The sequence below is a fragment of the Nicotiana tabacum genome, chromosome 21 (genome assembly GCF_000715075.1).
Source record: "Nicotiana tabacum cultivar K326 chromosome 21, ASM71507v2, whole genome shotgun sequence".
Lineage (NCBI taxonomy): Eukaryota > Viridiplantae > Streptophyta > Magnoliopsida > Solanales > Solanaceae > Nicotiana > Nicotiana tabacum.
In genome coordinates, this window is record NC_134100.1 from 20,089,078 (window position 1) to 20,104,075 (window position 14,998).

Consider the following 14,998-nt stretch of genomic DNA (forward strand, 5'->3'; position numbering starts at 1 on the left):
TTAGTATGTATCATCTTTTATCATGATAATGATCGAATTTATCTGGAAAGGATGATATGAGGACCTAAATCTATCCCTAACGAAAGTCCAAATAATAAGACATTTTTAAAGAAGAGATCTTCTTTTATTGAGTTAGATAAATGTAATTAATGTTCATGATTTTTTTCCAGTAATTTGGATTTTTAATTTTTGTTGATAATTCAAACACGTTTGTGCATAATATATATGGAATTCCTTAAAGTTTGTATTCATTGATATGAAATTCCTTAAAGTTTGTGCTGAAATTTGTATTTCAAATGAATTTTAGATTTTTTGTTAAATGCAAAGAGGAATTTTATAGTCTTATGGTCCTTCAAAATTTTCATATTTTATAAATTGCATTACAAAAGAATTAACTAGCCCAAAAGGAAACCAATTAATATCTCAAACTGCTTGAGGGTTAGACGGTTAGTGTCAATTAATTAAAATTTCAAAGTTTCCAATTTTCCGATATGAATTATTTCCTTCTATTTTTTTTTTATTAGCACGATATATGCAATAATAATATATTTTTCTTACACTCAGCATTTCTATGATTCTATCAACAGTCCCAACTACCGGAGATGGGAACGATGAGATCAGAGAAGGATAGAGATCTGGAACGTCTGATTCCGGTGGGGACCTTAGCCTTAGAGATCAACGGCTCCAAATCCTCTTCTGAATCTCCCTCAGCTTCCTCGTCCCTTTCTCATCCCTCCGGCAAAGAGGTCACTTTATCTCGAATTCAGAATTTAGACGTTGTGAATTTTGAGCTGAGCGAATGATTATATATAAAATGTGATCTAATTCTATCGGAAATTAAAGAGTAAGCTACTGTAATTATGTGTCGTAGGATTATAAGTGTCAATCATGGATTGGTATGATATGCATGAGACCCTGCATTTCCATTAAGTTTGCTTTTTCTGTTTAATTTCCCCCTAATTTATTTTTCTTGGCAGGCATTTGGCAAAGTAATTCATAGCTGGATTTCAAAAAAATTTATTAGCGGATGGTCAGTTCACTAATTCTGCTAAAATATCTCTTTAATTCCTTAAATCCTTTTTCTCTTTTTTTTTTTTTTTGGTTTTGTTTTGTTTATGCATAGTCGCATAATGTAATATTACTTTGTAGATGTAGCATTATTGCTACATGGAGAGAATTCGGAAAGTGAAGAAACATTCTTTTATTTTCTTACTATTCATAGCAAGGACTACAACGTTGGAAGTTAGCAAATTATATGTGGCGGGTTCGAGATTCTAGTCTTTTAAGATAATGAGTTCTAAATTTAAAATTTGTACATATCCAAGGATTTCTTAAGACAACTAAAGTTACTGGATTCGGCCGAATTCGTAATCCGAATACCGCCCCTGATGTGTGGGATTTAGGTAGGAGTATGTTAGACATGGATTGTGTTAGGGACAATAATTAAATAGCATTAGGATAGGTAAAATGAGGTAGGCTACATTTTATATTGTGAACTCTCTGATCTCTATCACCTAATCTTCTTTATACTGATAGAATATTGTACAGATTTCATTCTTGAAACATGAAAATAATTTTAAATGTCACAAATGCTATATTATTGTCTTAATGTTTAATTTCTTTCATGAATAAGAAATATAAACTCTTAAAAATAGTGTCTTTTTTGGCTATTGACGTGATTCTGACATGGTTTTGCAGTGTAATCTTATTTCCCATAGCCATAACCTTCTACCTCACTTGGAAGCTCATTAATTTTGTGGATGGCTTCTTTTCTCCAATCTTTATTCATCTTGGAATTGATGTATTTGGTCAGTACTACTTTCCTTTTCTTTTTGAGCACGCACACAAAATATAGTTGGTACTTAGAGATTAAGAAGAAAGAAAGATAGACATTTGAATTTTAAGATCTTAAACACGTCATAACATTTGCATAACTATAAAAACCTTTTGTTAAGTATAAAATGTGAAGTTTAAAGTTAAATTGTTCTAATATCGTTCATTTCGGGACAGCCAGTAAGAAAATAGTGATACACAAATTTGAACGAATGGAGTACTTAAAAGAAAATAGTGATACACAAATTTGAACGAATGGAGTACTTAGCTTGTTTGAGGTAAAATAGTTTTGTTGACCTATAGGTCACGGTTAAAGTTGAAAGGGAGCTTGGGAGCCAGAGGCAAAGCCAAAATTTAAAGTTAATGGGGTTTGAATTTGCAACCGAACACATAGCTTGTTAGTTACTGGGTTCGCAATTAAGTATTTATACATATTTAATAGATGTTCTGATACAAATACAATGTCATAAGCAAAAAGCTACTGGGTTCGTCCGAACCCGTAGGTAACACTCTCCCTCCCCCCCTGCTGGGAGCAACGGTAAAGTTGTCTCCATGTGACCTATAGGTCACGGGTTCGAGCCGTGGAAGCATCTATTATTGCTTGCATTAGGGTAGACTATCTACATTATACCCCTGAGATGTGGCCCTTCTCGTACCCTGCATAAATACAGGATGTTTTGTACATCGAGTTATCCTTGCCATAGTTCTGTTGAATACTTGAATAGTTTGATTTTTTTTTTTTAATTTTTACTTTTTATGGCAAGTACTGTATCTCTCCTAACTATCTCTTACAATTCACAGGTCTTGGATTTTTGACATCCTTAATTTTCATATTCTTGGTTGGGGTGTCCATGTCCTCATGGTTAGGTTCTTCTCTTCTTAGTTTAGGAGAATGGTTCATCAAAAAAATGCCCCTTATGAGTTATATCTACACTGCTTCAAAGCAAATTAGTCGAGCAATTTCACCAGGTAATTAAACCAATTTTTTTTAATTAAAAGTTGATTATGAATATTCCAAATTATATTAAACAGAATGCAGTAAATAAATTGTTTCAGATGAGGATTCACATGCCTTTAAAGAAGTGGCCATCATAAGGCATCCACGACTTGGGGAATATGCATTTGGCTTCATTACTTCAACTATTATTCTTCGTAAAAGTACAGGTGCTGAGGAAGTTTGCTGTGTTTATGTGCCTACTAATCACCTTTACCTTGGAGATATATTCCTTGTCAATTCTAAAGACATTATGAGGCCCAATCTCTCTGTTAGGGAGGGGATAGGTAAGAGTTTAACTTCAACTTTATCGTGAAGTCTGTTTGGTATAACGGAAGTCATTTTTTGTAAAAAATAATTTCTTAAAATATGTAAGGTCTACATATACACTACTCTGTCCAGACGTCACTTGTAAAATTTTACTGTGCTTGTTGTTGTTGATGGTGGTTTCCATTAAAAACTATTTTTTGGAAACATTTTCAGCTGTTTCGTTAGTGAGTGAAAAATGCTTTCGAAAGAACAAACAAATTTTTTGATGAAACTTTTGAGTATTAATAATAATGTCTAGATGTTAGTTATAACTAATACTAAGAAGTTAAAAGTTTAAGATACATTTGTAAGCAACATGACTTCTGTCCAAGTAGTAAATGTTTTACCAAAAACCAGAAAATGGAAGGGGAGCTTTGGAGAAACGACAAAGTTGGCTCTGTGTAACCTATAGGCCGTGGATTCGAGCCGTGGAAGCACCCATTAATGCTTGCATTAGGTAGGTTGTTTACATCAAATCCGTTGGGAAGCGGCTCTTCCCTGGACTCTGTGTGCACGTGGAATGCTTTGTGCACCAGACTACACTTTAACCAAATACCAGAAAAATAACTTCCTCATAAAAAATATTTTCTTGGAAAATAACTTATGTCATACCAAACAGTTCAATTATCTCTCAGGATGATATATGTAGTGGCCAACTTTACTTTTAAATGTTGCAGAAATTGTTATCTCTGGAGGCATGTCAGTACCCAAGGTTTTGACCATAGTGGATGTGCAATCCATTCTATCTCCAAGAGTTGGAAAATTTGCTGTTCCTCAAGTTTGATGATCAAACTGTTTCTACATCAGTATCCATTGACAAATATTAGAGCTGGGGAGATGAACTGGACCAGTAAATTGGATATTGGCTACCTTGAGTTGCTGTTAATACTATTCAATAGATAGCCTCCCAGTAGATAATTCTTTTAGATCTGCTTGTCACCAGAGGTAGCCTGTTAATAATGAGTAAGAAATATAGAATGAGACCGTTATAGAGACGTTTGACTGTATACCACATTGATTAGAGTGCGAGTTGCAATGTTTTTTGAACTGAAAGCTTAACTTATATACACAATGCTTATTAGGAGTTTTGTTTTCTAAATTTTGTCCCATCCTTCAAATAATTCCTTTAATGTTATTGGAGTTTGACGCCTTAAATGGAGTAATATACACAGTGAAGATTTATATAAGCCGATTTCGACTTACTTAGAGTTGAGGCATAATTGATATTCTTGTTGTTTGTTTATTTGTTTGTTAGTTATATCGATCATGTGATTTCATCATCAGTGCAAATAAACTACTTGTGCACATCCCATTATTGTGCTCTTATATAACTTGGCATCCCCGTTAGATGATCATACGAAGTTTGCAAGATATAACAATTCATTTATAGACTAAAGCAAGCTTCTTATAAAAGTTGTAATTTCGCAATTTAACGATTCTATATCGTGTAGTAGCTCCTACAAGATGTCATAATGGAAAAGAACGTAACATATAGTGTATCAATTTCATAACTTAAGCAAGTAATATACTGCAACAATAACATTGAGTTTGAGCTATCATTTCTTTTCTTACTAGCATCTCATGCATAGTGGCATACACAAGATTTTGGTTTAGTGATTTCGGTCTATTATCTAAACTCACCTGCATCTAAAAAAATATCAACAAGGGTGGTAGTGGAGTGGTAAGTACTCCTTCATCCTTAACCAGAGGTCTCGGGTTCGAGTCCCTGAGTATGAAATCTCCTTTGCTAGGGAGCGACTTACCCCCAATATGGGACTTCCCAACGCGAATTCGTATTTAGTCGGACCCCAATATAAGTACCGAACACCGTGCATCGAAATTTGAGTATGGGGCTGCAGAGGGACTAACGCTTGTCTCCAGATTGATATTTATTTTATATTATTTTGAACTGGTATGGATCTATACAAAAACACATGTTCTAGCTTATAGGTTTAGATATAATTTCTTTGTGATGACTGGCTCTACCCAATACCTATATAATAAATCTGTGAATATATATATTCCCTGTTACAAAAGCAACAACCATCCGTTATCGTCCAGCGGTTAGGATATCTGGCTTTCACCCAGGAGACCCGGGTTCGATTCCCGGTAACGGAAATCTTTTTTTACTTTTCTTCTTTTTCCTACTCCGAAATCAGTTAGTTGAGATTATTTTTTGTTGATAGCTTGCGAATGTTAGATTAATCCGAGTTCAAAGTTCAAACCAACAAGAAAGTTTAATAATATTATACCCCTTTTATGTCTTGATTTACTTTTTATCAGTACCATACTGTACTTGGATTGTGCAACCTTTGTCCAGGTGAGTACAGAGCGATCCAAAAACATTACTGCACGAAGTACTTTCTAGCTTGAATAATCATCGCTTCTATCCTTAACCAAAAGTCTCGACTCTCGAGTTTGAGCCATAGAAATTGAATCGCCTTGAGTGCTTTACTCCTAACGTGCGAATTTCTGGCTCGAATCCAGATTAGTCGGACCCCAAAACGGATACTGGACGTAAGTGGGAAACCGAAAAAAAAAACACTTCCATGGCTGCTGGTGGCATTAATTGTTACTGTCTTTGGACTAACTATTTGGAATCAGAGGCAGATCTAGGACGGTAGATTTAATTGAAGTCCTTGCTTTTGGCTCGAACTTCGGACTATACATATGCTAAAAATATTTTTAAAAAATATATACATATAATAAAATCACATTTGTTTTGAACCCACTACCTCTAGATCTTGAATTTATTTTGATTCGAAGTACAGTCTCAAGACACATATTTGCAGTTCTCTCATGTTAATAAGGAAAAAGAAGCAACGCAACAGCCAACAAATATCACGGTCATATATAGTAGTTAAGTTTTTGACATTTGATTAAATCCTCGTTTTCTTTAAGTAATAAGTTATGATACATAGATTTCATCTTTCATTAGTCGTCCCTACAAATGTCAAAAAATAAATAATGACTTATGTCCTTTTTTTTGGATAACGTGCATATCATTACGATAGTCATATGCACATTATAGTCTTATAGAATTATCTATATAACATACTCTTTTAGAACAATATAACTGAAACTAAATCAGTCATATGTCACTAACTTGAGCCTTCTTTTTCAATAAATTATTTTCATTTTGTTTGCTTTTGGTGGCCTCCTGAATTACCATACTCAGAACTGAATTCACTGCTTGAGGAAGAAGGATTGAGTCCATAATCACTTGTAGCTCCATATTCACTGCTGTTGAAGTCTTGGCTTGTCATTACCATTTGCCTAAACTTCATCATATCAGCATTGTATGCACGAGTATCGTAAATATCAGATGCCGCCCCATTGCCAAAGTTAGCTGTATTTTTGCCAGGTTTTTCATTCAAGTCCTCCAATGATGAATCACCATCCAAGGCACGTACTATCTGATCATAAATAATTTGTGTGTAATTAAATGTATTACTATCTCTCAATTTTACAACACCATCATACCCAATGTTCCCATAAGTGAGGCCTACAGAGGGTAGCAAACCTTATGAAGGTAGAAAAATTGTTTACGATAGACCCTCGGCTCAAGAGGAATATGCATCTCTCAATTTTAGTCATAGGAAGAAATACTGATAACTAATTTCATGTATGGTTACCTGAACGTTATCCACTGAGATATCTAATAAGCTTATGATAATTTTTTTTAATCACATTAAAGAAATTGAACTATGTATATAGCGCTCAGAAAATACAAATAACAGGAAGGTCAAATTTCCGGCTCAAAAATTACAAATGACAAAAAATAAAAAAGATCACTGTGTAAAAAATTTGATTACCTATGTTTTATAAATCAAAAGAGAATTGAAAAAGCATATAAATGAAGAAGCAAAGAAAAAAAAAATATTTACCATGATCAAGAAATTTGACCTTCTGGTCATTTATATTATTTGAGCAATTCATATATAGTTCAATTACTTAAATGTGACAAATATAGTTATGTGATTTTACTAATACATGGTAAAGTTTCGTTACTTTAATATGACAAATTTTGGCCTTTTTACCCCATATTATAGGGTGGATCTTTAAAGATCCTCCTTCAAACCGTACATACGATTTTCATCGAATACGTCTTCCCGCATAATTCTATATATATTTATGAGATGGAGTATAAAATTCTGTTTATTCACTTTAAATTGAGTATCCAAAAACATAATTAAGTAATTTTACTGTTATAATTTATAATAGATAGAGTTTAGAGGACTTGCCTGGCTCATTCTTGGACGTCTTTTAGCAGAATGGCGAACGCTAGCGGCAGCACAAGCTACCATCCGATGCAGCTCATCGGAATCAAATTTTCCTTCCAGTCGCGCGTCTACCAATTCATCGTATTGATTCTCTTCCAATGCTTTTGCAAGAAAGGGTCTAGCCTGAGGAAATAGTACAAAATTACCACTTACATTTTGAATATAAAAAATTCTTTAAAATTTTTATGCATTTTATATCATCGATCTCCTACGTTTAACATAAAGATCTCCTATGAAATGGGATAATACAACTTAAAACACATTTATAATGGGCATATAACCACCAAATAATCATATATACTAGATCAATGAGAGGAAGAGAAGATGAAAGTCTAAAACACTTTAAAAGCTTGATAAAAAAAGGCTTTTTTCATTTTTGTCCCGGCTGCCCAAAATAATTACAAACGGTAGCCCAAATATACAAAATATATATACACTGGTTATATATGATACGTATATAAAATGTATATTATATGCATATTTGTACTTAATATATAAAATATATACAATTACCTGTTACTATTATTTTTTGGACGACCCAAAAATATAATTATCCCTATAAAATATGATCATTTATAATGCAGGGGAATTAGGAAGTTAATGTAAAAAACAAATTACCCAGTCTACTAGGCAGTCTTCCATGAGTTTATTGGTAGTATCCAGAGGTCTCCTCCCTGTTATGAGTTCCAAAAGCATGACTCCAAACGAAAACACATCTGATTTTTCTGTTAGCTTACCACTTGATGCATATTCTGGCGCTAAGTACCTGTTACATAACAAAATGAGCTTCTTGATTAGATATTCGAGTCAACAATGTTCATTTTATGTGATGGTGTTTGATAAACGTTTAAGATACAAAGAAATATATACTTTTGACACAAACAAAATAAATGTTAATTGTGAAGTACCAAAATTGCTCTTACTATTAACAATTTAATGCGCGATGTTAAGAATTCCATACGTCCTATTATTTATATATTTCTCTGAAAACAATATGAACTTTCATATGAAATGGGTCCAATAACTCATGTTATTAAAGGTGAAAGAGGAAAGACAAGATTGAATAGTCTCTAAAGATAAACTTATGATAATTTTTGTGACGGACTAAAAAAGAAAATGCAAACACCTAAAATGTGACAGGAATATGATTTTTCCAAACGCCTATATTTCTAAGGAATGCATTGGATTCTACTGGCATGAGAGTTTAAATTATTAACCCGGCAAATCACTAAATTCTGACAACAACTTATGGAAATTAAAAATTTAAGCAGTATTAATTCGCTCTAGCTTAACCTCGCTTGTAACAAATAGAGAAAAGTACTCCTTATTATTATCCAGAGATCTTAAGTTCGAGTCTTATGTATAAAGTCGCTTTTGTAAAGAAGTATTTTACCCCTATGTGGAAACGAATCCGGATTTAACAGATCCTAATAGTGATACGGAACGTTGAGATGCGAAATTAACTTTAAAAAACTAGAGAAAAGTAATTTTAGACTCACCCAAAAGTTCCCATAACACGGGTCGACACATGAGTATTGGTGTCTTCTGTAAGTTTAGCCAATCCAAAATCTGCCACCTGATAAACCGTAAAAAATATTCTTCTAAATCCTAGTTCAGTATGAAGGTTAACACTTTAAACAGAATAATATTCGAGGTCTATGCTAAAAGAATTATTCCCTAATATTTTTGGCATATCCAAAAAACAAATGTCACATTTTACCATAGCTTCATAATTGTTATCAAGTAGAATGTTTGCAGCCTTGATGTCACGGTGGATAATGCGAGGATGACCTGCATGTACAAAAGAGAAAAAATTAGAAAGAAAGAAGATATTTATATGATTTTACTATTAGAATGATAAAATTTAATTATTTCTATACAAAAAATAAAATTCAGTTATTTTATAAATGGAAAAGGAAGGGTTAAAAAAACATACAATCTTCGTGAAGGTAAGCCAGTCCCTTGGCTGATCCCAACGCAATTTTAAGCCTTGTTTCCCAATCCATGACAGGTCGACCTTTGCCTGCAATGGTACATTTCCATTACCAAGAATTTGATTTGACCGTTTAAATTTAAGGAATTTTTATACATAAAAATATGTCGTTTTTTTTAACGAACTAAAAAAAATAAAAGAATATTACATGAAATACTCCCACCGTGATCACAAGGATTCATTAAGTATTTTTTTGAAATAAAATTTATATATTTAAAAATTAAATAAATCATACAGTTATAAGTTAAAATATTTAATAATACAAAATATTTAAACCTATGCTGCGCGGACTCTCTAAAATATTGTCGCACCCGTATCGGATCCTCTAAAAATACGCTACTTTTGGGGTATCCGACACGCACCCAACGATATTTTCGAAGAGCCCGAGCAACATAAATTTAAACTATGAACCAAGAAAAGCCTTATTGACTCTCCAAATAGTAATACTGTCAAATAAAATGGAACAGAGTTGAATAAGAGGGAAAGTACCATGAAGATGAAACTCCAAGGTTCCATTGGGAACAAATTCATAGACCAACATTCTTTGTCCATCAGCAATGCAAAATCCAACAAGAGAAACAAGATGTCTATGATGAACTCTGCTAATAATCTCAACCTCAGCTTGAAATTCTCTTTCACCTTGTCCACTTCCAGATTTCAAACTCTTTACAGCAACAATACTTCCATCAGTCAAAATACCTTTGTGTACAAACCCAAATCCTCCTTGTCCTAACAAATTGGCTTGAGAAAATCCACCTGTTGCTGTTGCTAAGTCCTCATAAGTAAACTGAATTTTTGCAAGTCCACCAAGATTAGGTGATTTTGGTGGGATTGGGCCCCCAGGCACATGGCTTGAATAACCTGAGCTATATTCACTGCTCGTGTTAGCGGCCGGAGGCGGTGGCGGCGGGGCCCACCCGCGTGGTCCTTCTAGAGGAGTTCCCATTACACCTGGTGGTGGAGCTAGCTTAACAATGTGGTCAGTATTTGGTTGAGGACTGGTTGAATAATTGGCGGTATTGTAATAGGGATCACCACCTACACTAATGCCAACAATATACAGTTGTTATTTGATTTACGTTATATACACTAACACTATAAAGAATCGAAAAATGACTTACTTTTATAATGATACTAATAAATAATGCGAAACCGATATAGTTGAATGCTTAAGAATAGAACAACATAGTATGGTTGTAGCAATGACTAATTATATGAAGATTGAAGACCAAGCTAATAATTCAACGTACCTTGAGGTGGACGAGCAGGATCTACATAGTAAGGTTGTTTCTTCTTCTTTCTATTGCATAATAGGCAGACAATGACAAGTGCAAGAATCAATAAACCTGCCACAGCTATTGCAGCTACTATTACCACATTTGAGGTAGATGAGGAATTATTAGATGGTGGCCAGTTATTGCTTCCTGAGGAACCATGTGATTTATTCGACGGTGCATCTCGCGAAGGTGGAGAAAGTGGAGGAGGAATTAACTTTTCAGGAGGAGGTAGAGGTGATTGTAGAGAAACAGGAGGTGGTGGAGAGAATATAGGCGATGGAGGAGAATTAGGTTGAGTAGTTGAGGCATTTTTGGGAGGAGGGGGTGTTGTGTTCGTGGTGGGTGGTGGCGGTGAGGGTGGTGGTGATTCCGTAGGTGTATCAGAAGGAGGAGGAGGAGAATCAGATTTCGGTGGTGGAGGAGACTCTGTGTGTGGTGGCGGAGGAGATTCTGTAGGAGGTGGTGGTGACGCTGGAGGAGGAGAATCAGATTTCGGTGGTGGTGTTTCAGGGGATGGAGGGGAAGGAGAATTGTCAGATTTCGACGGTGGCGCTTCAGGAGATGGGGGCGGTGGTGAAGAAGGAGGAGGTGAAGAGGGAGGAGGTGAAGAAGGAGGAGGAGAAGAAGAAGGAGGAGGAGGTGAAGAATCAGGAGGAGGAGGAGGAGAAGATGAAGGAGGAGGCGAAGACGGAGGAGGAGAAGACTCTGGAGGAGGAGGAGAAGACGAAGGCGGTGAAGGAGGAGAAGATGAAGGAGAATTGTCCATATTCACCGACGATGAACTTCCGGCCAAGATTGAGCGTGAAGATACACGCAATCGCCGGAATATCAACCTTTCCCGTTAACTATTTGTCTCAACAACTCCCTCAATGCCCTAATAGATTGCCATGCAAAGAAAGAAAAAAGATTACCTTGGCATTGTCAAAGAAAAAAGTGGCAGCTGCATCGTTTATTTGCATGTAAAAAGAACAAATCAGGGCTATACATTCTTTAAACTCTGAAATTAATTAATTTTTTATGGAGTTTTGTAGTAAAGAAAAAGAAAATGAAACACAAAAATAGAAAACATGTACCTGAATGAAGACCGAGAAAGAAGGGTTCTCAAAGGGGAAAAGAGAGAAATCTTTATTGGGGCAATGTGATTTTTCCCATCATAGGGAGAACGTCTCTTACCCCTCCTCTCTCTCTTCCTCTCACTCAAAAATCTTTGGCTTTGAAACACCTCTAATTTGGGAGAATGTGAGGTGACCTTATTCTCTTATTACCTGACAATTGTCATTAATTTTCTAGTTAGACTAAGGTTGTTTTAATTATAATTCTAGTTTATCCTTACTCCATGGTGAAGTCGGAATATTTGGAAGAAAAAAAAGGAGAAAAGAGAAATAGGGATATTCAATTTTTTTTTTTTTTAAAAAGGCAGTTTCATGCACAAGATATTCGGCGTTCACACAAGGTCCGGAGAAGGGTCGCATCCGAGGGATATGATGTAGACAATCTACCGTAATGTAAATATTAGTGGCTACTTCCACGATTCGAACTTGTGATCTATAGATCACACAAAGATAACTTTACGTGTATTGACGGTATAAAACTTAATATAGCATCTCGTTTTCGATATAAAATCGTGCATAACTAATCTCCATATAACTAATATAAATTTGGTTTTCAGTATTAAACTCCTTAGTTATGCAGGGTTTGATACTTGAATCTAAAAGATTGTATTACTAATATATGAGAATCTATATGTTATTTTATACGGGTTAAAATACGTGGATATATACGAGTGTCTAAAGAGAAAATTTCCTTAAATTAAATAATCCCTTACATGATGATCCATGTATATTATTCACTGCTTAATAATCTTCGCATTCTTATTAATTACATATAGGATTATCTTATTATTATTATTATTATTATTATTATTATTATTATTATTATTATTATTATTATTATTATTATTATTATAATGATAATAATAATAATAATAATTATAACTATCAGTACTTTTATGTTTGCCTCATAAACATTTCGTAAATTATAATCTTGTATACCTAGAACCATTTTTTACAAAGGCGAAATTCGTTACAATGTGTTTCAGGTCTATCAAAGATTTAAATGCAAGCAAAATTAAAATGCAGACTTTAGTTTAAAAGGTGCAATAAATACAAAATAAAAATATAAAAAAGTAACAATTTCATTCATAATAATTTTCTTAGCAATTAATATATATTTTTATCAATCATATTGCTAAATCCTAAACCCTCAACTAATAAGGTTCGTATTTCTCGACATGTTGTTTTTGATGAAAATATTTTTTCTTACACTCATTCCAAAGAAATATCCATACAAGAAAATTTAGAAGTCGCGACATTTTCATATTCAGATGCATGGAGAAAGAGAATTCAAAATTTAAAAAGGGAGTGCACCACGATCAAAAGCTACTAAAGAAATTGATATACAGATTTAAAAGGGGGATCGGGCACTCTATGTGATTAAGATCCTGTTATCAAATCTCTAAAAGAAAATAAGAAGAGAACTCAGCTCTACGATTCAGAGTCAGAAAATAACACAATGCTGGAACTCAATGCTGAGCTGGATAATGCAGCAGAAAATCTAAAAACTCATGCAACACAAAGCGAACAACTCCTGTCAACAACGAAATCAGAATCATTGAGTGTCACGATCCGAAACTCAACATGTTGTGATGGCACCTATCATGATGCTAGGCAAGCCGACAACTCATATATACCAACACTTTTAAATTCAAAATATACTAAAACAAGTTTAAATAAGTAAAAATCTAATAAAATTGATGAAAACGTCACAACTCAATACATAATTTTCCCAAAACCCGAGTGTCACTGAGTACATGAGCATCTATATAGTAACAAATTCTGAAAACATCGTCTAAGAGAGTAGAATAGTACAATAGAACTAAATGATAACGGAGGAGAGTCAAGGACTGCAACGCCAAAGCAGTTACCTCGAGGATCTCCGAACTGAATAATAGCTCCAAAATCAGCAACCACCGTATCCAGAAGCACCTGGATCTGCACACAAAGTGCAGGGTGTAGCGCGAGTACAACCAACTCAATAAGTAACAAGTCTAGCCTTTGGCTGAAAGCAGTGACGAGCCTCACAGGTATAGTCCAATTATAGAAATACAATGTAGAAATGTAGACATGCTTTCAAGTTTAACAATTAAAGCTCAAACATGTAAGATATGTCATGTGCAACTGAAATAAGAAATGATACATCTCGATATCTACGTGTCAGTTATGTATGCCAACTAAAATACAAAACAGTGATGAAATCATATGCATACTCTCAGAGTATCAATCATTCAGTCCTCCCATTCACTCCATCCCCAAAGTCATTCATTCCTCACAGTCACTCAATACTCCCAATCGCTCGGCACTCTCACTCGCACTCAGTAAGTACCTGCGGTCACTGTGGATGTGCAGACTCCGGAGGGGGCAGATCCAGCCCAAGTGCTATAATAAGTCAATCATGGCATAAACCAATAAAGTTTGTTGCAGCGTGTAGCCCGATCCCATAAATATCCTCACAATCAGGCCCTCAGCCTCACTCAGTCACCAATCTCTCCAGTCTCTCGGGCTCACAATGTTATGAAAATCAGCCCAAACAATAATGATATGAAGTATCAATAAATGGGTCCCAACAGTACCAGCATATAGCCTAAGCATAATTTCTAACATGAATTGTTGCTCAATTTCTCTAACACATGGAGAATATACGAATAACAACAAGGTTATTCAACTATGCAGTTCTACATAATCGAATGAGTAACAATCCATGTTATATGCCCACACTCCCGTCACCTCAACATCGACCACATAACACATAATCCAGGGATTCATACCCTCAGAATCGAGTTTAGAAGTATTACTTGCCTCAAACTGTACAAATCTCTATTCCAACAAGCCCTTGTCTCACAAATCGGCCTCTGAATGCCTCGAATCTAGCCATAAATAATTCAATACAATCAACTCAAGCTATAAGAATCAATTCCATATAAAAATGCTAAGTTCTTAATCAAAAGTCAAAAAGTCAACCCTTGGGCCCACGTCTCGAAATCTGATTAAAGTTACAAAATCCGAACACATTCAATCACGAGTCCAACCATACCAAAATTACTCAAATCTGCCACCAAATCATCACTCAAATCCTCAAATTTAACTCTCCAATCCCTAGCCCAAAACTCCCAAAATTCCACCTAAAAAACACACAAACTAGGTGGAAAATTTAATGGGAAAACAACATTGTTGAATAAGAATGATCACAAGTG

At 34.7% G+C, this 14,998-nt stretch overlaps 2 protein-coding genes and 1 non-coding gene across 3 annotated transcripts; 2 read left to right on the forward strand and 1 right to left on the reverse strand.

Annotated features, from left to right (window-relative positions):
* The first annotated feature begins 554 nt into the window (after positions 1-554).
* On the forward strand, positions 555-4,220 carry LOC107771585 (protein LIKE COV 3-like). Its single transcript, XM_016590993.2, has 6 exons — positions 555-746; positions 978-1,030; positions 1,699-1,808; positions 2,635-2,802; positions 2,890-3,114; positions 3,814-4,220. The coding sequence occupies exons 1-6, from the start codon at positions 603-605 to the stop codon at positions 3,918-3,920; spliced, it is 807 nt and encodes a 268-aa protein (XP_016446479.1). The 5' UTR covers positions 555-602; the 3' UTR covers positions 3,921-4,220.
* Positions 4,221-5,182: 962 nt separating this feature from the next.
* TRNAE-UUC (transfer RNA glutamic acid (anticodon UUC)) lies at positions 5,183-5,254 on the forward strand. Its single transcript has one exon. It is a non-coding gene; the product is annotated as a tRNA-Glu (tRNA).
* Positions 5,255-5,990: 736 nt separating this feature from the next.
* LOC107771586 (proline-rich receptor-like protein kinase PERK4) lies at positions 5,991-11,888 on the reverse strand. The gene is made up of 9 exons (XM_016590994.2): positions 11,763-11,888; positions 10,663-11,563; positions 9,902-10,450; positions 9,356-9,442; positions 9,140-9,210; positions 8,919-8,995; positions 8,038-8,185; positions 7,381-7,542; positions 5,991-6,552 (listed from the first exon to the last, which is right to left on the reverse strand). The coding sequence occupies exons 2-9, from the start codon at positions 11,453-11,455 to the stop codon at positions 6,271-6,273; spliced, it is 2,169 nt and encodes a 722-aa protein (XP_016446480.2). The 5' UTR covers positions 11,456-11,563; positions 11,763-11,888; the 3' UTR covers positions 5,991-6,270.
* Positions 11,889-14,998: the final 3,110 nt, after the last annotated feature.